This window comes from Bufo gargarizans, chromosome 1 (genome assembly GCF_014858855.1).
Source record: "Bufo gargarizans isolate SCDJY-AF-19 chromosome 1, ASM1485885v1, whole genome shotgun sequence".
NCBI lineage: Eukaryota > Metazoa > Chordata > Amphibia > Anura > Bufonidae > Bufo > Bufo gargarizans.
The window spans coordinates 455,397,805-455,421,968 of NC_058080.1; the positions used below are offsets into that span (position 1 = coordinate 455,397,805).

Genomic DNA, 24,164 nt, shown 5'->3' on the forward strand with positions numbered 1-24,164 from the left:
GGATGTTTAGCCCTCCAGAGGTCAGCCCATCTAAATTCTATCGGGAGCCTGTTCAGTCGCAAGGGAGTTCCGGCTCCTGTCGGGTCCGCTTCAACTCGAAGACGGTCTGAGGGGTCTAGCATCATATTTAGATCTCCCATACATATTACCCGCCGCAAAAGACGCTGCTAAATGTAAGATCTGCATAGAGCTGGGGGGAGGGTTGTAAATTCCTAATAAAGTATACTGTACATTGTCGATAAGAGTGAACAAAGACATATCTGCCTTCTGTAATAATGACTAGATCCTTTACCTCCCAGCGTAATTGTTTGTGTATCAATAAGGATACCCCTCTTGAAGAAGAGATGTGGTAAGAATGTGCGGCCCATTGAACTCAGGGTTTCTTTAGTACCCGAGAAGTGTTGGTAGTGAGATTCGTCTCTTGCAGACACAAAATGTGTGGTTAGAGTTCCTAATAAATGCGAACACCATAGATCTCTTTTGTGGTGTACCCAGTCCCCTAACATTCCATTTAGCTCAGCCATTGCTTCCACGACAAATATAGAATATCAGGAGTGGAACATAATTCAGTGGGTGTAAATAACTGTGACTAAGTAATAGAACATAGTTATTAGAAACTGGAAAAACAACCTAAATTCCTAACTTTGTATTTTCTATAGTTATAGTGTTAGGCCTGGACCGGTTCACAATCCAGACTATAGGCCAGTCAAACCGGGATGCCTCTGCCTATGATGCTGTGTGGCAGGAGCATGCTGGCTGTGGCTACAGTATTGGTATCGCCATTTAAGTACATGTATGTAAATACTAATATTTGAGCCCTGTGTCAGTAACTAGAGTGCAACTAAGCATCGTCAAGGAGTTGCATTTAAATATAACTGAACAGATCAACTTGAGCAAACCAGTCCCTTGACGACTTTTTTAGTGACTAGCCCCAAGATAACGTCAAAGGTCTCAACGACTTGGAGGTCTTCTCCGTAAGGTCAGCCATTCCGAGACTTCTCCGGTTGCGGTGAAGAGTATCGCTCTGTCGCCGTCCACCACTCTGAGTTTTGCCGGATAGCCCATGAAGTAAGGGATGTTGGCTTCTCTCAGGCGTCTCTTGACATCCATAAAAGTAGCGCGTTGTTTCTGCAGTTCCATGGAAAAGTCTGGAAAGATGGATACTCTGGTGTTGTTGTACTTAATTTCTTGCCGTCTTTTGGCTAGAGCCATTATCTTATCTCTATCTTTACAGTTGAGAAATCTGGCAAGCATGGGTCTGGGTGTGGCCCCCGGTGGTGGGAGGTTTTGCTGGTACTCTGTGGGCTCTTTCTACCGCATATGCTGAAGAGAAATCTGCATCCGGAAAGAGTTTTTATCCATTTTCCTATAAACTCATCTGGTGCCCTACCTTCTGCCCTTTCGGGCAAGCCGATGATCCTTATGATGTTTCTGCGGAGTTTGTTTTCTAGGTAGTCTGGCTTCTGGTTCCATAGCTCCGCTTTAGTGTTTAGGTCAGAGATAGATCTTGGAACAGTAGCAGTAGTATCTTCTATACATGAATGATATATGTTCTTCAGTGTGTTGGACTCTTTCTTGCAGGTTCTGCAGGTCTTGGCGCAATAGTCCTAGATCAATCTTGACTTTGTCTAGTTTCCCTGTTAGAGACGTCTTGCATACAGTAATGGCTTCCAGGACTTAAGCCGATACTTGCTTGAGATTGAGCTCTTCATGATCTTCCTCAGGGGTATTTGTAGGAGCCGCTGAATCTGATGTGGTGCTTGCCCTGGTATGCACATTCCGCTGCGGCAGAGGTGACAGTGTGCCGTTGTCTGGCAAATTCTTGCAATTTTTCCGTGGTGCTTTGTGACCCCATTATTATATCAGATTAGTAGCCAGTGTATATTAGGTGAAACTGACCTCGGACTTTGAATGGCACACTTTATTTGCTCTTATGATAAATCTGCTAGTCCTGTCAGAAGACATGCTCTTGTTTTTTTTGTGCCTCTGTAAGTGATCTTCAGATCTTATATGCAGCCAAACAGTCTACAGTGTTCTCTTTAGGGACTCTATTCAAGAGATTATGCCTGTACTGTGTGGGAAGGGGTATTGACCGTGCCTCAGTCTTAGGAGCCTGCTTATCTCTGAGCTCCTTCCTCCGTCCACGCTGCTGGGGAGCCGCTAAGATGGCCGACTTGCGGGAAAGTGAGGGGGGGGGGGGGGGCTGCAAGGTTGGCTGGGGTCTCTCCCTCCGCTGTTATTGCTCTGCCCTTTGCTGCCCGATCCTTTCCCTCTTTCTCTCACCCAGTCTAAAATGCTTGGCAAACCACAGGTCGATCTCCTGCGCCATGCTCACTGCGCACTTGGTCCGGCTCCTCTCCTGATGCAGTTCCCAGCGCGGCACTCTCGGTGCTCTCAGCAAGGTGGGACCGATGCATGCTTCTTACTATGTTCAGCAGCGCTCTGCCAGGGGTCCTTTCTGCCTTTAAATGGCCTTAGTTGTGCAGGATTCGTCCAGGTCTGCAGCGTCAGACGCTGAGCTCTCCTCACATACGTCCAGCCATCTTGGCTGCTGGTCACGGCCCCTGATTAGAATTTTTATATATCGTATTTTTGCTCCAAAGACGCACCAAACCATGAAGAGTACCTAGCATATAGAGGAGGAAAATAAGAAAAAAAGAGTATTTTTCAACAGACCTCATATTAGACCCCTAATCCTGATCAGACCGCCAGTTCTTATCACAACTCGGATCTGACCCCAAAATCAGACCCCCCCCCCCCCCCTCATTCCTCATCAGACCTCTAAGCTCCATCAGACCTCAAATCGGACCACCCAAGATCCAACAGGCCTCAGATCAGACATAGAACAATTAGTAACATAGTTTATAAGTCATCTGTCCATCTAGTTCAGCCTGTCTTCCTGCAAGTTGATCCAGAACAAGGCAAAAAAATAGCCAATTTTTCCCACTTAAGTGGAAAAAAAATTTCCTTCCCGACTCCAATCAGGCAATCAGAATAAGGCCTCATGCACACGACAGTTTTTTTTTCACGGCCCGCAAAAGCGGGGTCCGTGGGTCCGTGATCCGTGACCGTTTTTTCGTCCGTGGGTCTTCCTTGATTTTTGGAGGATCCACGGACATGAAAAAAAAAGTCGTTTTGGTGTCCGCCTGGCCGTGCGGAGCCAAACTGATCCGTCCTGAATTACAATGCAAGTCAATGGGGACGGATCCGTTTGATGTTGACACAATATGGTGCCATTTCAAACGGATCCGTCCCCATTGACTTTCAATGTAAAGTCTGGAGTTCTTTTATACCATCGGATTGGAGTTTTCTCCAATCCGATGGTATATTTTAACTTGAAGCGTCCCCATCACCATGGGAACGCCTCTATGTTAGAATATACTGTCGGATATGAGCTACTTCGTGAACCTCAGATCCGACAGTATATTCTAACACAGAGGCGTTCCCATGGTGATGGGGACGCTTCAGGTTAGAATACACTACAAACTTTGTACAAGACTGCCCCCTGCTGCCTGGCAGCACCCGATCTCTTACTGGGGGATATGATAGCACAATTAACCCCTTTAGGTGCGGCACCTAAAGGGGTTAATTGTACTATCATATTCCCCTGTAAGAGATCAGGGCTGCCAGGCAGCAGGGGGCAGCCCCCCCCCCCTCCCCAGTTTGAATATCGTTGGTGGCACAGTGTGCCCCCACCATCGCCCCCCCTCCCTCCCTCTATTGTATTAAATCGTTGGTGGCACAGTGTGCCAACCACCATCGGCCCCCCTCCCTCCCTCTATTGTATTAAATCGTTGGTGGCACAGTGTGCCAACCACCATCGGCCCCCCTCCCTCTATTGTATTAAATCGTTGGTGGCACAGTGTGCCAACCACCATCGCCCCCCCCTCCCTCTATAGCAGTAACATTGGTGGCAGTGTGCGGTCTCAACAGTAGAAGATTCATACTTACCTGCTTGCTGCTGCGATGTCTGTGTCCGGCCGGGAGCTCCTCCTACTGGTGAGTGAAAGGTCTGTGCGGCGCATTGCTAAAGAACTGTCACTTACCAGTAGGAGGAGCTCCCGGCCGTTCACAGACATCGCAGCAGCAAGCAGGTAAGTATGAATCTTCTACTGTTGAGACCGCACACTGCCACCAATGTTACTGCTATAGAGGGAGGGGGGGGGGGCGATGGTGGTTGGCACACTGTGCCACCAACGATTTAATACAATAGAGGGAGGGGGGGGGCGATGGTGGTTGGCACACTGTGCCACCAACGATTTAATACAATAGAGGGAGGGAGGGGGGCCGATGGTGGTTGGCACACTGTGCCACCAACGATTTAATGCAATAGAGGGAGGGAGGGGGGCCGATGGTGGTTGGCACACTGTGCCACCAACGATTTAATGCAATAGAGGGAGGGAGGGGGGCCGATGGTGGTTGGCACACTGTGCCACCAACGATTTAATACAATAGAGGGAGGGAGGGGGGGGCGATGGTGGGGGCACACTGTGCCACCAACGATATTCAAACTGGGGGGGGGGGGGGGTCTGCCCCCTGCTGCCTGGCAGCCCTGATCTCTTACAGGGGAATATGATAGTACAATTAACCCCTTTAGGTGCCGCACCTGAAGGGGTTAATTGTGCTATCATATCCCCCTGTAAGAGATCGGGTGCTGCCAGGCAGCAGGGGGCAGTCTTGTACAAAGTTTGCAGTGTATTCTAACTAGAAGCGTCCCCATCACCATGGGAACGCTTCTGTGTTAGAATATACTGTCGGAAATGAGTTTTCACGAAGTGAAAACTTAGATCAGAAAAAGCTTTTATGCAGATGGATCTTCGGATCCGTCTGTATGAAAGCAACCTACGGCCACGGATCACGGACACGGATGCCAATCTTGTGTGCATCCGTGTTCTTTCACGGACCCATTGACTTGAATGGGTCCGTGAACCGTTGTCCGTCAAAAAAATAGGACAGGTCCTATTTTGTTGACGGACAGGATACACGGATCACGGCCTCGGCTGCAAAACGGTGCATTTTCCGATTTTTCCACGGACCCATTGAAAGTCAATGGGTCCGCGAAAAAAAACGGGAAACGGCACAACGGCCACGGATGCACACAACGGTCGTGTGCATGAGGCCTAACTCCCTGGATCAACGACCCCTCTCTAGTAGCTATAGCCTGTAATATTATTACACTCCAGAAATACATCCAGGCCCCTCTTGAATTCCTTCATTGTACTCACCATCACCACCTCCTCAGGCAGAGAGTTCCATAGTCTCACTGCTCTTACCGTAAAGAATCCTCTTCTATGTTTGTGTACAAACCTTCTTTCCTCCAGACGCAGAGGATGTCCCCTCGTCACAGTCACAGTCCTGGGGATAAATAGCTGATGGGATAGATCTCTGTACTGATCCCTGATATATTTATACATAGTTATTAGATCTCCCCTCAGTCGTCTTTTTTCTAAAGTGAATAACCCTAATTTTGATAATCTATCAGGGTACTGTAGTCCCCCCCCATTCCAGTTATTACTTTAGTTGCCCTCCTCTGAACCCTCTCCAGCTCTGCTATGTCTGCCTTGTTTACAGGAGCCCAGAACTGTACACAGTACTCCATGTGTGGTCTGACTAGCGATTTGTAAAGTGGTAGGACTATGTTCTCATCACGGGCATCTTATGCCCCTTTTGATGCAACACATTATCTTATTGGCCTTGGCAGCAGCTGCCTGACACTGTTTTTTGCAGCTTAGTTTGCTGTTCACTAAAATTCCTAGATGCTTTTCCATGTCAGTGTTACCGAGTGTTTTACCCTTTAGTATGTACGGGTGACTTGCATTATTCCTTCCCATGTGCATAACTTTTACATTTGTCAGTGTTAAACCTCATCTGCCACTTATCTGCCCAAGCCTCTAATCCAGTGTTTCCCAACCAGTGTGCCTCCAGCTGTTGCAAAACTACAACTCCCAGCATGCCTGGACAGCCTTTGGCTGTGCGAGCATGCTGGGAGTTGTAGTTTTGCAACAGCTGGAGGAACACTGGTTGGGAAACACTGCTCTAATCTATCCAGATCCCTCTGTAGCAGTATACTGTCCTCTTCACACAGTTTAGTGTCATCTGCGAAAATTAATATTTTACTGTGCAAGCCTTCTACAAGATCATTAATAAATATATTGAAGAGGATAGGGCCCAATACTGACCCCTGAGGTACCCCACTAGTGACAGTGACCCAGTCTGAGTGTGTACCATTAATAACTATCCTCTGTTTTCTATGACTGAGCCAGTTACTTACCCACATACAGACATTTTCTCCCAGTCCAAGCATTCTAATTTTATATACTAACCTTTCATGCGGTACAGTGTCAAATGCTTTGGAGAAGTCCAGATATACGACATCCATTGATTCGCTGCTGTCAGGTCTAGAACTTAGGGCTCTTTCACACTTGCGTTGTCCGGATCCGTCGTGTACTCCATTTGCCAGAATTGCACGCCGGATCCGTAAAAACGCAAGTGAACTGAAAGCATTTGAAGATGCTATTAAAGTCCTGGTTGCCATAGTAGTAGTGGGGAGCGGGGGAGCAGTATACTTACCGCCCGTGCGGCTCCCGGGGCGCTCCAGAATGACGTCAGAGCGCCCCATGCGCATGGATGACGTGATCCATGCGATCACGTCATCCATGCGTGTGGGGCGCCCTGACGTCACTCTGAAGCGCCCCGGGAGCCGCACGGACAGTAAGTATACTGCTCCCCCGCTCCCCACTACACTTTACCATGGCAAACAGGACTTTAGCGTCCTGGCAGCCATGGTAACCATTCAGAAAAAGCTAAACGTCGGATCCGGTAATGCGCCGAAACAACGTTTAGCTTAAGGCCGGATCCGGATTAATGCCTTTCAATGGGCATAAATTCCGGATCCGGCCTTGGGGCAAGTGTTCAGGATTTTTGGCCGGAGCAAAAAGCGCAGCATGCTGCGGTATTTTCTCCGGCCAAAAAACGTTCCGGTCCTGAACTGAAGACATCCATTCAGAATGCATGGGGATAATCCTGATCAGGATTTTTCCGGCATAGAGCCCCTACGACGGAACTCTATGCCGGAAAAGAACAACGCAAGTGTGAAAGAGCCCTTACCTCCTTATAGAAACTGATTAAATTAGTTTGACATGACTGATCCCTCATGAAGCCATGCTGATATGGCGTTATTTGCTTATTTTCATTGAGGTTCTCCAAAATAGCATCTCTTAGAAAACCTTCAAACAGTTAACCCACGACAGACGTTAAACTTACCGACCTATAGTTTCTGGGCTCTGTTTTTGGACCCTTTTTGTGTCTTATGGAGTGAAACATACAGTCTATTTTTTTTTTTATATAAAAAAAATAAATAAAAAATAAAACTTAAACACATATTTTAGATCGCTTGTCCTATAGACTGCAATGAATTACAAATGCAGACTAGGAGTTGTGGTGTTCCTGTGGCGCCCTGCCACCTGCAGGCCTCCATAGGATCTACTGCTGAGATGGCCTCAGGCTTAGATTCTTCAGAGGGACTATCACAAGGAATGAACGGCTTCCCTGATCACCGTACAGGGGAGCTGTTCGTGCTCCGGGAGCGCAGTGCTTCTGGGGTAAGCTGGTTAATTGTCTGCAATCAGTTATCAGGCAAATTACAAACAGGTCGCAGGAAAGTTTTATTTCTGTGTATGCTGGCAGAGTCTTTTGCAACCTACAGCCAAGAAAAGTTTTCTTTTTTCTTCTTTGTGACAGTCATATTGCGGTTGTAGGCCACAATACAGTGCCAGTGCCAGTGATTAGATGTGACGGTGCAGCGTGATCTTGCAGTCTTCTTGTTGCACGACACACGTCGTTATGTAGCCCTGGCCTGAGGGTCCCTATGCACATGCTGGTAGTAGCACACAGAAATAACCATGGCACATAACACATGGAAATACTTGTGGCTTTTCAGCTTTTTTTTTTCTAGAAACCAATTTTCCTGTTGCTTCTATGCTGAAATGTGATTTTGGTTTTTCAGGCATAAAATTGGGACAGAAAAGGCATGCTGCCAGAGGTTGCACTACATTTTTTCCGGAAGAGTTAAAATAATCTCCTCTTAGCATTTTTGAGGAGTATTCTTAGCAGAGGAGGAGTCCAAAAGTTGCAGTAATTTAAATATATTAATACTTAGTCATACATAACGTTAAAAAATAGCTTTTTATGTAGAGAAACCATTGTTGGTCTACTCCAGGACTGTCTATCATGCATAAATAGTACATTTATACAATTTTAAGTTTAGACTACTTTTACACTGGCGCTTTGAAATCCGTTTGTAAGATCCGTTTCAGGGATCTCACAAACAGTTCAAAACGGATCAGTTCAGCCCCAATGCATTCTGAATGGCTGAGGATCCGTTTAGAATGCATCAGTTTGGCTCCGTTCCGCCTCCATTCCGCTCTGGATGCGGACACCAAAACGCTGCTCGCCTGGCGATGCGGAGCCAAGCGGATTCGTCCTTACAATGTAAGTCAATGGGAACGGATCCGTTTTCACTGACACAATATGGTGCAGTTGAAAACGGATCAGTCCCCCATTGACTTTCAATGTAAGTCAGGACGGATCCGTTTTGAATTAGATTTTTTTTTTAAAGAATGATGCAAACGGATCCGTTCTGAACGGATACAAGCATTTGCATAATAGGTGCGGATCCGTCTGTGCAGATACAAGATGGATCCGCACCTAACGCAGGTGTGAAAGTAGCCTTATCTGGCTTTTATTCTTTTTAAAAACTTATGTTTTCCCATCATTTTTTAAATATAATGCTATGGCAAACATAACATCCTAACTGCACCAGCATGCACTGGCTGAGCAGCTGAGCCCCCTTATACCTTGTGAGAGGAACAGAAGACGGATCAGAGGCTCAGCTGATCAGCCAGGGCATGCTGGTGCAGTGTAGTCAGGATGTTTGGGCTGCACACGCAGTTGTGGGTCTCCAGTATTAGGCCCCATGCACACGGCCGTGTTTCACAGCCGTGTGCGGGCCGTGGAACCGCGGCCTGGATCCCTCCTGAGAGCAGGAGCGCACGGCGTCACTGGTTGCTATGACGCCGTGCGCTGCCGGCACAGTACAGTAATACACTGGTATGATCTATACCAGTGTATTACTGTACTGTGCCGGCAGCAGGGAGCGCACGGCGTCATAGCAACCAGTGACGCCGTGCGCTCCTGCTCTCAGGAGGGATCCAGGCCGCGGTTCCACGGCCCGCACACGGCTGTGAAACACGGCCGTGTGCATGGGGCCTTACATTGGCCCATCAACACTATGATTAACCCCACAATGAGCTGTTCTGCTCTGTAGGTCCAGTGCCCCCATATGAATTGACAGAGCAGCAAAGTATTTCTACCCTTTTATAGGGATAGTGATGAGGGAACAATTTAAAGAAGCACTACCGCAAAAATTTTTTATTCTCTGACATGTTAGAAAGGCACATCATGTAAACTGTAGGGAAGGTAATTTTCTTACCGGTGACTGTATTTGTAAGTTATAACCTCCCTTCTGATCCTCAGCTGTGTCATGTGATCAACACTCTGATCTCCAACTGACACAGGACAGGAAGTCAGTTACTTCTCTAGTCATTCTTATGAGACGGACATTGATGCTCCCGTAGGAATAATTAGAGAAACCGACTTCGTGTCCGCACATAAGATGCTCTGTTATTTGGAAAGTCAGAGTGCTGGTCACATGGCACAAAAACAAAGATCCCGGCCGAGTGCAAAGAAACGTCCTATCCTTGAAATGGAAGTGTGGATGCGTACAGCACACGGGGTATTAAAGGGACAGCCATCAGAAAGTGGTATTTGGCAGTTTTTCTTTTTATCATAACTATACCATTGAAAATGAAATACAAAATATTGGTCTTCTGTAGCAGTCAACAGAAATGATAAGATCTGATATATCAGTTTACTGCTGCTGTGAATCTGCAAGGCAATTCTCGTTCCCATAGTAGGTGTAGAATTGAGATAACTGTATGACAGCTTGTTGATCTCTTAGTAGGTCTAGATAAAGATGTCCACAGAAGAGAATTACACTTTTCAGTGTAATTTGTGATTTTGTAATTGAAGCAGTACTTGGGGGAACTCTCTCTGGCAGCTGACTAAGGGCTCATGCACACAGTCGTTGCCCGGATTGCGACCTAACAGTGGGCCTGCAATATATACGGGCCATCGGCTGTCTGTGCACTGCATCACGGATGAGGACCCATTCACTTCAATGGGTCCGCAATCCGGAAGGTGGGGTTCAGCACGGAGGCCTGGAAGCACTACCTTCCTGCAATGGACTCACTTGTGTGAAATAGCCCTAAGGGCTCATGGACCGTAAATTGCAGTCCGCAATGCACGCCATTTGCGGATGCAGACCCATTGACTTGAATGGTTCAGCAATCCACAAGATACGGAGCGGAGGTACAGATCGGATGCCCACGAAAGCACTACAAAGCATTTCCGTGGGTTTTTGGTCTGTGCCTCCACACCGCAAAAAAATTGAGCATGTCCTATTTTTGGGGCAGTGCGGAGGCACAGACTGAAATCCCTCGGGAGCGCTTATTAGTGCGTTTGTGGGCATCCGATCCATACCTCCGCTCCGTATCTTGTGGATTGCTGACCCATTAAAGTCAATGGGTCCGCATCTGTGATACAGAGTGCACGCTCTGGTGCCCGTATATTGCGGATATTCATGTGCATGAGCCCTAAAGTTAGCTAAGTTGTTTGCTGTACTCAAGATCCAAACAGGAAGTTAAGGAAGTTATAAAAGTAGTTTTCTTCCTCTGCTACCCACTGTGTTTCCTCATAAATTACCATGGCATCGACCTGTAGTTCTGAGCCTTTGTTAGGTCGAGCATGCTCAGTGTGTTGCTATCATTTCTCTAGCTAAATGTCTTGTGAAACAAAGGGCGTGCCAGTGTGCTGGTGATTAGAGTAGAGGGGCCGTGACCGGACTGTATATCACTAAACATCAACACTCACAGCAGGAAAGCTAAGGATTGTGGGGATTGTAGTTTTGTAAGGGAAGATCAGGCTCCATGAAACTCTTAGGCCTCTTTCACACGGGCGTCAGTTTTTTTGCCCGGATAAGAGCCGGGTGCGTTGCGGGAAAATGCACGATTTTCCCGCGCGAGTGCAAAACATTGTCATGCGTTGCACTCGCGTGAGAAAAATCGCGCATGTTTGGTACCCAAACCCGAACTTCTTCATAGAAGTTCGGGCTTGGGATTGATGTTCTGAAGATTGTATTATTTTCCCTTATAACATGGTTATAAGGGAAAATAATAGCATTCTGAATACAGAATGCATAGTAAACCAGCGCTAGAGGGGTTAAAAAAAAATAAAAATTATAATTTAACTCACCTTAGTCCACTTGATCGCGAAGATGGCATCTCCTTGTGTCTCCTCTGCGCTGAGCGGCTGAACAGGACCTGGGGTGAGCCTCTCCATTAAATACAGGTTAAGGACCTTCGATGACGTCACTCCAGTCATCACATGGTACGTCACATGATCTTTTACCATGGTGATTCACCATGGTAAAAGACCATGTGATGACCGGAGTGACGTCATCGAAGGTCCTTAAGCGATATTTAATGGAGCAGCTCACCCCAGGTCCTGTTCAGCCGCTCAGCGCAGAGGAGACACAAGGAGATGCCAGCTTCGCGATCAAGTGGACTAAGGTGAGTTAAATTATTATTATTATTTTTTTTAACCCCTCTAGCGCTGGTTGACTATGCATTCTGTATTCAGAATGCTATTATTTTCCCTTTATAACCATGTTATAAGGGAAAATAATAATGATCGGGTCTCCATCCCGATCGTCTCCTAGCAACCGTGCGTGCAAATCGCACGGCATCCGTACTTGCTTGCGGATGCCATCCGATTTTCACACACCCCATTCATTTCTATGGGGCCTGCGTCACGTCGAAATCGGACAATATAGAGCATGCTGCGATTTCAACTGAACGCACAATTGATGCGTTAAAAACATCGCTCATGTGCACAGCCCCATAGAAATGAATGGGTCAGGATTTAGTGCGGGTGCCATACGTTCGCCGCACGGATCGCACCCGCACGGAAAACTCGCCCGTGTGAAAGGGGCCTTAGTGTATTGCAGGCTTACACAGGAGCTAGACAAATGGATTGCAAGGTAACTTGAAGCTCTGGTTATATGTATAGGTATAGGTCCTGGTTGGGTCACAGCTTGCAGCCTTAATGCAGGTTTTTAAAAAATTTAAGGGGTTCTCCAGGAATTAAGAAAATAAAAATACTTAAATGTTACTTTATTATAAATATATTTCCAAACACCACAGAAGCACTCCGTAGTGCTTCCGTGGGGTTCCGATCCGTACGGCCGTGTGCATGAACCCTAATACAAATAAATTAACAATAAAAAATAAAGAACATATGCACCACCACGTTCAAAAATGCCCAAAATATTAAAATATATATGTATTTATCCTGTACAGTTAATTCTGTAATGAAAAAATAATAATTTGATTTGCAGTTTTTTCATCGGTTCACCGGATGAAATTTTATAAAAAGTGATCAAAAAGTCATACATACTTTAAAATGGTAGCACTAAAACTTACAGATGGCCACACAAGAAATGGGCCCCTTACACAGGTCCGTAGATGTAAATCTAAAAAAGTAATGGGGGTCAGAATATGATGATATTTTTCTCAGTATTAAAGCTCAAGAAAAGCAATATATTTGTGATATTGCTGTAATCGTAGTGACCCAGAGACTAAGGGGAACAGGTCAGTTTTACTGCATAGGGAACGCAGCTTCCCACTACATCGTATGCAACATCAAATGGTGCCATTAAAAAGTACAACTTGTCCCGCATAAAGGCCCTCGTACGGCTATGTGAACAGAAAAATAAAAAAAGTCTTGGCTCCAGAAAGGCAGGGAGTGAAAAACAAAAACTGAAAATCTCTGTGTTGTAAAGGGGTTAAGGGAGGATTTTTAATTGTATTAAAAGTATTTAATATTACAGTATGGATAGGTGTGTTCCCCGTCCATGTCACCTTGTCCTCCATAGAAATGAGTCTTCTCATTAGTGCTAGCCATAGTTCCACAAAAAAGGGACATCAGTATGCCATCCGTTTTTTTTTGTTTTTTTTTGCGGATCTATTGTAACAATGCCTAAAATGGACAAGAATAGGACATGTTCTATTTTTTTTGCGGGGCTACGGAACGGACATACTGATGCGGACAGCACACGGTGTGCTGTCCGCATTTTTTGCGGACCCATTGAACTGAATGGGTCCGCATCCTATCCACAAAAAAACGGAGTGGACACGAAAACAAACAACGTTCGTGTGCATATAGCCTTATTGGGGTCTGACCTGCACCCTGTGCTTATATCCCAGCACAAGACTCGCATGGAATGTCTATAACATGAGGTCTCGGCCTCTCCGTTCAGATCCCATTTTTCAATACATTGACTCCCTTGTAAAAACCCATTTAATAAGACTTCTACATTTTCTTTTAGCGATTGGTCTCTGTGGTTATTTGTATATACCAAACAGGATGTATGTGATCAGAGATGTTTTCATGGAATTTCACAAGGGCGCTGCGATCCAGCCGCACAATGCAGATTGTGTAAGCGGAAACAAGAAGAAACAAAGATTTATGTTGTTAATGGTTACTACAATGCCAACCATAGCCGTATCAAGGACAAGTAATTCATTCAGTAGCATTTCCTAAGTCAGCGTGCACCCTGAAATAGTTTCAGTTTTCACAACATATCCGATAAATCCAAGAGGCCTACTTCTTCTACAGGATGACATTCTGTGTAGAGAGGTTTTAAAAAAATATATTAATAAAATCAATATATAGGTTGAATTGTACTAAAAATATTTAGTCTTTGTTGAGATAACTTGCATTGGTGGCTGTTAGGGATGAGCGAATTTCATATTTTGAAGTTCGTGTGCGGGTTTGTGTTGTTGTCTTTACTGAATTGCGTTATGGATTCCGTTACTACGGACCATAACACAATTCCATCATGGAAAGCATAACGGAATACCTTTTTAGGGTCCATTCACACGTCCGTATGTGTTTTGTATGTTCTATTTTTTTGCAGAACGGAAGTGCGGATGTGGACAGCATATTCCGGCCCCATCGAAAATGAATAGGTCCGCACCTGTTCAGCAGAATTGCGGAACGGATGCGGACCTATTTTGTGGAGGTGTGAATGGAGCCTTAGAGGCATTGCATCATTCATTTAGTGATAATAGAAGTTTATGGCCTAGGTAACGGATCCGTCCGGTTTACGTTCTGCTGGAATCCCCTTATGGTCCAGGGAAACGGAATCCATACCGCAGTTCAGTAAATACCACAACTCGAACCCGCACAGAAACGTCAAAATATAAAATTTGCTTATCCCGCGTGGCTGTGATAGCGCCCCCTAGTTTTTCTTCACTGTATATAGCTGTGTCCACCTACTGAATCAAACTGTGGCAGACATGCCTGCGCTGTTTGTCTTGGTCTGCTTACTCAGGCTCAAGCTGCACATCAATCCAGTCTGATGATGCTGCTTCCCTGCTTGTCGGAGGATTATACTGTAACGATGCGTGCTCACCCCCTCTCTGACAAGTAGAGAGGAAGCATCAGCGTGCTGAATGAATTTGCAGGCCAAAATGATTGGTGCATATAGGTCCACTACAGCGGGAGTCACTTGGTAGACACAGCTATTGGTGGGGGCATTACCACTGTCACCAGTGTAAATTATGTCAACTAAGACAACATTTTTAATACACTTCAATTGGTATATTAATATGTGCCTTTATTCATAATAACATTTTTCATGGGATGACCACCTTAAAACTACTGGAGGAAGCAGCTAGATTTCAAGAGGTTCTGTATCAGTGGCGGTAACCTGGTAATTTGTGGAGTCTCGAGGACTACCTACCAGCATTTGCCAGTCATGGTCTGCTTGCTTTATGTAGACATATTGGTTTAAAGGAAACCTGGCTTAGTTGCCGATAGCAACCTATCAGATTCCACCTTTCACTTTTCAGAGCTCCTTTGGAAAATGAAAGGTGGAATCTGATTGGTTGCTATGGGCTACTAAGCTAGTTTTCCTTTAAACCAGTTTTGATTCCCCCCCCCCCACACACACGCTTTGTATTGTTGTGGGGTTGTTATTACAGATTTAAATTTCCCCCAAGTAATATGAAGACTATTGTCTTTATCTTTATTTTTTTAGAGTTTAAAGCTCTATTATCTTCATGGAGGAAGATGAAGACTGCCCAGAACTTGTTCCCATCATAGAACTGGTACAGGATGAACAAACCCAGTGCAGGATTCCAGTCACTATCATTACAGGTTACTTAGGTAAGTACCTTTCTTAGGATACATTCACACACAGCAGACACTTCCACGCCCTCACAGCTACCTAGCAGTCCGTCATCCACTGAGACGTTTCTTTTCCACTGTCCCATGTAGAAGTTTTTTTACTGTGCGATATATGAGGGATTTCTTGCATGCAAAGCCGCAGATGACGAAAAGTTATGCAACTGTACAGTTTGCGATTCTCAGGAACTATGGGAAGAGTTATCAAAACTGGTGTAAAGTGTTTGACACTAGCGTTTCTATTTTCCGGTATTTATATCAGTTATAGCGTCTCAATACCGGAGAAAAACTCTTCCGTTTTATCCTCGTTCATTGTCAATGGGGACAAAACCTAACTGAACAGAACGGAGTGCTCCAAAATGCATTTCAATCCGTTTGGTTGCGTTCTTATACCGGATGCTGCGGTTTTCCTTCCGTCATGGGATGCGGAGCAAAACGGATCCGTCATGACCCACAATGCAAGTCAATCCGTTTAACTTTGACACAATAGACAACGGATCCGTCCCCCATTGCCCCATTTGACTTTCAGTGGAGTTCATGACGGATCCGTCTTGCCTATGTTAAAGATAATACAACCGGATCCGTTCATAACGGATGCAGACGGTTGTATTATCAGTAACGGAAGCGTTTTTTGCTAAGCCCTGCCGGATCCAGTAAAAACACTAGTGTGAAAGTAGCCTTAGGGTCCATAGCAACTACTCAGATTCCTCCTTTGATTTTCCGGAGGAGCTCTGTTCTTCGTATGCTGTGAGGAGGCCGGAGCACCATGGCCTTTTCAGATAGCTGATTAGTGGCGGTGCTGGGAGCCGGAATCCCACCGATCGGGTATTAATGATCTATCTTGAGGATAGGATATCAATATTTCACCCCCTGAAAACCGCTAAGTAATCCCCTGTGAGTTGAACCTCTTGTACTCCAGGCTGATGCATTTTCCCTATGCATATGTATTTAGTCCAAAGGAGATTGCTTGGCTCTGTTCACACAGCACTATTCTGTCCTTTAAAAAAATGCTGATGCATGAAAGGCCCATGAAAGCCTGCATTTCCATTATGAGTGTTGTACTATAGCTCTGGGAATAAAAGAAATCGTGATTCTACTGAGAACACAATATATGTGGGTCATCAGTTTCTCACTGTCAGCAAGAATATTTACATTCACTGACTGCAAACAGAGTTTTTGAGGCTAGTAAGGGATTGAAGCACCAAGTATGTTAAAAAGTTCCAGAACTTAGGCCCCATGCACACGGCCGTTGTTCACGGCCGTGTGCGGGCCGTGGAACCGCGGCCTGGATCCCTTCCTGTGAGCTGGAGCGCACGGCGTCACTGGTTGCTATGACGCCGTGCGCCCCTGCTGCCGGCACAGTACAGTAATACACTGGTATAGATCATACCAGTGTAGTACTGTATTGCGGCGGCAGCAGGGAGCGCACGGCGTCATAGCAACCAGTGACGCCGTGCGCTCCAGCTCACAGGAAGGGATCCAGGCCGCGGTTCCACGGCCCGCACACGGCTGTGAACAACGGCCGTGTGCATGGGGCCTTAGAAAGGGCTTTTTCCACTAAGGGCTCAAGCACACAAACGTATTTTTCTTCTGTTTCCGTTCCATTTTTTTTTTACAGGTCCGTATGCAGAACCATTCATTTCAATTTGGCTTGAAAGAAAAACGGAAATGACTCATTGTGCATTCCGTGTCCACATGTCCTTTCTGCAAAAAAAATATAACCTCTCCTGTTCTTGTTCGTTTTGCTGACAAGGATAGGCATTGTTACAATCGATTAGAAAAAATATAAAAATGCAACATGTATGTCACACGGACCTCATCCGTAATTTTTCCGGATCCGTGTTTTGCAGACAGCAAAATATATACAGTCATGTGCATGAGCCCTAACAGTGTCTGATTACTGGAGGTCTGACCGCTGGGACGCCCATTGAGTACGAAAATGGAGGATCTGGAATGCCCCCGAAAATGGGAGTGGTGGGGTTGATGTGTGACCACTTCCAGGGCACTGCCAAGTAATGCTAGTAATCAGATTTGATAGCTTCTCTTTATCTTCGGTTTTGCAGTGACCATGATGTTGTCACATGAAATCTTCAGGCTGATCTTGAGCGCTCCACTTGTTATGGGGTTTTCCTCCTGTGCTTCCCTGTTTGCTTATAAAACACATCTTATCAGATCAGCGAGTTTGCAAAACAAGTAAGGAAGCGTGTCGAGTTTATTCTTCTTCATCAGATCTCCGTCCATTGGTGGAGGCCCATAGCAAATACAATGTGGAGCATTCAAGTTTGTTTTTGTTTTTTCCCCCAGCTTATATAGTACCTATAGCGTGCCTGTATTTGACAGACTGGCTCATGATTGCTATGGCTTTATGTAGAAACTAGACACAGCTTGCTTCTTTGTGGGTTTTTCATGGTAATGTTATGCAGCAGCGCATTCTTGTGGTGACTCGTGGTATAGCATGCATTACATCTGCCACCATGCTGATGGTTAAAGGGACACTGTCACCTGGATTTTACTTACTGAGCTAATAACATCACCACATTAGTCTCCACGATTTACATTAAAATATACTAGTATTACTGCCCTGTGTCTTTTATTTGGTCTATAAAATCGGTTTTATTAATATGTAAAGTACCTTAATAAGGAGCCCAAGGGGACGTCCCTCCGGCAGTTGGAGACCAGCCGCTCCCATTACTTCGGAGCCCAGCACCGCCCTCCTGGCATCGGCCCCACAGAACTCATTGTGCATGCACCAGCTGCACAAATGGGCGCTGCACAAACATTACGTCGGCGCTGAGCAGTGAATAAATTAGCATTGGGGCGGTGCTGGGCTCAAAAGTAATGGGAGCGGCTGGTCTCCAACTGCCGGAGGGACGTCCCCTTGGGCTCCTTATTAAGGTACTTTACATATTAATAAAACCGATTTACTAGACCAAATAAAAGGTGACTGTGTCCCTTTAAGAGTATCCCTAAAATTGTTATGTGCAAAGGAGTTTTCCCATTAATATCCACAGGATAGATGATAAATGGTGGAATGCTACCCCAATAACAGGAGGAGAAGGGTCCCCCAAGTGAATGCAGTAGTAGCTTGCATGTGTGACACATACTACATTCACTTTGGAACTACTGAGTACAGCGCTCGGCTATCTACAGCAGTCCCATAGAAGAGAATGGAGCGATAATCAAGCACGTGCACTACTGCTCTCTTTACGCAGGGGCACATGGGGACCCCGTTTTCATGATCTGTAGGAGTCCCAGTGGTCAGACCTATCACCTATCCTGCAGCTAAGGTATACGTGTTCTAAATGAGAAAACCCCTTTGAGTGAGATATGTATAACGCCTTACATCGTGCTTTGTAAGATCATGTTCCCACACGGCGTAAATGGGGAGTATTTGTGAGCAGCATTGTACAGTAACAGCAAACTGGATGAGATTTAAAACAAATGTAATCTGCACATAACTTGACATGCTGTGTGGATTTCAGATTTTCAGCACGTCGATTATGGAGTGAATGTCTGCTGCGGTTTTCACCCGTTACAATGCAGAGGGTGAAATCTATGGGAAATTTGCAGCATTTCCGCAAAATCTGTGGTGCAGACTTGGCTGCTGTGGAGGATTTTCTCCACCACATAGGAACATACCCTATAGCAGTTATGGCGAACCTTTTACAGACAGAGTGCCCAAACTGCCACCCAAAACCCACTTATTTATCGTAAAGTGCCAACACGGCAATTTACCCTGAATACCAGTATAGTATATCTTCCATGTACTTTATCACTTAGCTATAATAGCCTGCCGACAGTCAGTGCGCAGAGAGAGCTCTGAGTACCGCCTCTGGCACCCGTGCCATAGGTTCGACACCACTGCCCTAGGGTATGCTTGGTATGTCAGTGTAGATTGTTTTCTTATTCATTTAACTTTTTATGGTTTAGGTGCCGGGAAGACTACGCTTTTGAACTACATTTTGACAGAACAGCACAACAAAAGAATTGCAGTCATTGTTAATGAGTTTGGTGAAGGTAAGATATCATGACTGCATAAATGATAGCCACAGCATGGTGACTTCTAACATAATGGAGTACTAACCCATCTTATAAAGTGGTGGCATATCATAATAATAATTATCTTGATATAGCACCAACATATTCCACTGCAGTGTACATTCAGAGGACAGAATCGAACATTACAGAGTAAGGCTACATGCACACTACTGTATCTGTTTCGCGGTCCGCGAGATATGAATGCGGTCTGTGTGACGTCCGCATTTTATTTGAGGGCCGATTTGTTTTCAAGGGGTCTGTGGTCTGTCTTTTTGCTTTCCGCATCTGTACATCCCATACTATGATCAGTTTGGGCTCCTGGAAAATGGCACCACTTTTTAATGAACGGTGGCACATAGTTCTTTATACAAAGGGATGCCCTCTCTTAAATGGGCTGGTCCAAAAATGACAGAAACAGTTTTATTTAAAACTGTAGTGGCCACAGTCTCAGGCCTTCTTCTCCAACTCTGACCTTGGCACAACACGAGGGCAGCACACAAGGTGACTTCAAGCCCACAGCTCTCATAAGACAGGCCTCTCACATGGTCACCACCGCGCACCCACATGGGCCGCCCTCCTATACGGAACAGCGCTGCGTCCCGTCCCCTCCCTTAAGTCGGGAAGGGATTACTCCCCCTGCCCGCCATGCAACTCACGCCACTAGCACACAACGCTACTAAGTGCCATGACAACACTGACTTCACATGGTGACACCACTCATGAGCTGATGCTCCCCCAAAGAGAGACCAGAGCCTAGAGATCCAATCTGGTAGATCTCTTCTTGATATTGTACCCAATGTATTCACTTTGCTGGCGTACCACAGATAGGAGAGATAGGAATGCGAAACCTCCACAGCAGTAGGAAAGTAGAAGGGACTTTGATCATACGGTGTGGATCTCACGTGTTACATTTCATTGTTTGCTGTACAGGCAGTGCCGTGGAAAAGTCTTTGGCTATCAGCCAGGCTGGAGAACTTTACGAGGAGTGGTTGGAGTTAAGAAATGGTTGCCTATGCTGCTCTGTAAAGTAAGTGGCATTTAGAAAAAGTCAATGTATACACTATATGGACAAAAGCATTGGGTCATCTATACGTTACACCTACAGGAACCTTTTGGACATCACATTATAAATCCATAGGCATTAATATGGAGTTGACCCTCTCCCCTCTTGTAGCTAAAACAGCTTCCACTACTTGTGTGCCAGCTGCGTACTGACGTCTGTTATTAATGTGTGTTGGTATTTCTACCGGCAATGCTGTATACTGATTCCACTTGGTGGATGAACTGAGGAAAATGTACTGTATTGTTTTATGGTATTCTGCAAATAATGGTTTAATAAAAACGATTTGATTAAAAAAAAACAGCTTCCACTGTTCTGGGAAGGACTTTTACAAGATTTTCTTTGAGGTCAGACACTGATGTTGGTCATGATAGAGAAGTGTGATTCATCACCCCACAGAACATGTTTCCACTGCTCCAGAGTCCAGTGGTGGCATGCTTTATCCAACTCCATCTGACCCCTGGCATTGTGCTTGGTGATGTGAGGCTTGTATCCATCCAGCGGTTCGGCCATGGAAACCCATGCCATTAAGTTTCTGGTGCGTAGTTAGGGTCCATTCACACGTCCGTTTTTTCTTTCCTGATCTGTTCCGTTTTTTCAGGAACAGATCTGGACCCATTTATTTTCAATGGGTCCTGAAAAAAAACGGACAGCACAATGTCAGATTTTTTTCAGGACCCATTGAAAATGAATGGGTCCAGATCTGGTCCAGATCTGTTCCTGAAAAAACGGAACAGATCAGGAAAGAAAAAACGGACGTGTGAATGGACCCTTATTGTACTGATGATAATGCCAGAGGAGGTTTGGATCTCAGCAGTTATTGAGTCAGCAGAACATGGTGACCTTTATGCACTATGCTCCTCAGCACTTGATGACCCCACAATATAGCTTTACACAGTCTTCCACTTCATGGCTGAGGTACTGTAGTTGTACTGAGGGAAGAAACTTGTTACAATGGTGACATGCTGGAATTCGATGAACTTTTTAGAATAACCCATTCTTTCCCAAATGTCCATAAAGGCTGACTGCATGGCTAGGGGCTGGATTTTATACACCTGTGGCAAAGGGACTGAATGAATTTAATGTTTAAGAGATGTGTCCGAATACTATTCTCCATATAGTGTATCTATAACTGCCTATGGTGAATGCCGTGAGACAGAGATCACTTACTTTATTATTCTATCTTGAGAGCCACGATCAGGTATTATAATTGGTATAGTATATGAAATGCAGTATATTGTTATATAGTTACAGAAGTTACTTTATACCTCAGGAGCTGTCTGCTATTCCTTTGCCCTTAGTTAATGTTCTTTGTTATCCTGTCGTATGTGTCGATTCGCATAATACTTCGTTAGAATACTGTACCTAGCGAGCGCTCCATACAGTATTAGAATGTATTGGCTCCTATAAGTGGTACCTTGGAACCGAACCCGAGTTCGGGAAATGTTTTTTTTTGCAGTAGAAATTAATTTATGAAGTTATTATGCGATGTCTCTCGAGATTATGCGAATCGACTCATACGACAGGATAACAAAGAACATTAACTAAGGGCAAAGGAATAGCAGACAGCTCCTGAGGTATACAGTATCTTCTGTAACTATATAATAACTTCGCCTTATAGGAGCCGATACATTCTAATACTGTACCAAGCGCTCTCTCCGTACATTATTTAAACAAACTATTATGCAAATCGACTTTGGATGTTTCATCCGAAGTCGGTTCTCTCATCCCTAATGATAACCTTACTAGATGATGTTTATTGCATAGACCTGTACGCCCTCTAGTGGACACAGCTATGCAAATGAAATATTTTGAGAACAAGTAAGTCACTGATGAACCGGTTTTATTCATGCACCTACCTCTTCTGTTACAGTATTACATTTCTGACTAAGGGTACATTCACACGACCGTATAATTTTATCCGTTCCGCATTTTGCGGAATAGATGCGGATCCATTCATTTCTATGGGTGAATAAAATGTGCGGACAACGTTCAGTATGTTGTCCGCATCCGTGTTTCCACATTTCTAGTCCGCTAAAATATGAAGCTTCTCCTACTATTGTCCGCACAGATCGGCCCGCAGCCCCATTCAAGTCAATGGATCCGCAAATTGCGGATGACATACGGAATGGTTTCCGTATGTAATCTGTTTTTTTGCGGATCCGTTTCTGTATTTTTGAAGGCCTTTTAATTCTTTTTTTTTTTTCTCTTCTTTTTTTTTTTCTCTTCTTTTTTTTTTCTTCCGTTTTTTGCGGACTGTAAAAAACGGAAAACATACGGAACACAAACAGAAGTCATTTGTCCACAAAATGCAGACACACTGTTCCGTTATTTGCGAACCGCAAAACGGAAAGGATTGCACACGGTCGTGTGAATGTCACCTAAGGTTCATTGTTTTACTATGGGCTGACAGTCTACAAACTTTTTTATTTAAGGGACAATGGACTAAAAGCAATAGAAAATCTAATGCAGAAGAAAGGAAAGTTTGACTACATACTGCTGGAAACCTCGGGTTTAGCAGATCCAGGTAACCAAATGAATCTGTCATTTTCTATACTTGTAAAGGCATATACAGATTAGCTGCAGTATATGGCCATGTTTCCATACGGTAAAATACTTCGGCCCAGTACAGGATTTCTCTACATTTTGACTGAAGAAAAACATAAGCAGGTTCCCTATTTATCCCGTGCTATTTTTCTTTCTTACCCTTCCGCCCCATAGACTTTTAGGGGTTTTCCAGCCTTTGGCAATGATGCTATGTATATTGCTATGATTTGCAATCATTTCTCACTGGTAAGGGTCTGCCCTTTTTGGGTCCCCACAACACCTAGAACAAAGGGGCTGCAATGCTAGGGCACAGTCCCCCTTTTGGATTTCTTCCTATATGGCATCATTCACAAACATGCAAAATTCCTGTCATGGATTTTGCCATCTGGTAACAAAGATGTTGTTTGTGTTTAGAGAACCCCTTTAATTGAAGTGTAAACTTGGCTTTTAAGAGTAGACATCTGTACCTGATGCATGCCAGACACACTCTAAACTAGACCTGTTAAAATATAGCTGAAGATAAGAGGGTATGGTAAAATGTAATAATCTTGCCCCTTATTTTATAATTTATACAAATGTAACTATCCCGTAGGCACATTGTCACCCCTCACTTTACCTTTAAAGGGGTGAATAAAATGGTGAAAGGCAGGAAGGTGCTAAAATAACAATTTACTCAATTACAATACATTACCAAATTTTCCGCAAAGTTATACTCACCGGTTCAAACCCCCTCCACTCTAGTGCTGACTCCCTGGGCTTTGTTTACATGGCTGCAGCAATGACGTGTCGTATACCACATTTGACCACTTCATCCAGGCACTAGCCTCAGCGCTCTTTTTTTACGTATACCACTGAGGGCAGTGATTGGCTGCAGCTGTCACATGTATATTGCTGCAGTGGTGTGGAGGATTCAATTGGCCCCACTGGAGAAGTGGGGGAGTACTGAACCAGCGAGTATAACTTCTTTAGTTATTCACCAATCTATTAGGTTGGTTTTACACGGGAGTTGCGGGAAAAGATGCGGGTGCGTTGCGGGAACATGCACAATTTTTTTTTTTTTGGGTTAGGTGTTCTGTAGATTGTATTATTTTCCCTTATAACATGTTTATAAGGGAAAATAATAGCGTTCTTAATACAGAATGCATAGTACAAT

The 24,164-nt window shown here is 44.8% G+C and overlaps 1 protein-coding gene across 1 annotated transcript in view; it reads left to right on the forward strand.

Annotated features, from left to right (window-relative positions):
- Positions 1–24,164, forward strand: part of LOC122922164 (COBW domain-containing protein 2-like) — a 102,658-nt gene that overhangs the window by 18,280 nt on the left and 60,214 nt on the right. Inside the window, exons 2-5 of the mRNA XM_044272675.1 lie at positions 15,221–15,348; positions 19,297–19,383; positions 20,335–20,431; positions 22,900–22,991. Of these exons, the coding sequence (XP_044128610.1) occupies positions 15,243–15,348; positions 19,297–19,383; positions 20,335–20,431; positions 22,900–22,991 (382 nt within the window). The 5' untranslated portion in view covers positions 15,221–15,242. The remainder of the gene's footprint in view (positions 1–15,220; positions 15,349–19,296; positions 19,384–20,334; positions 20,432–22,899; positions 22,992–24,164) is intronic.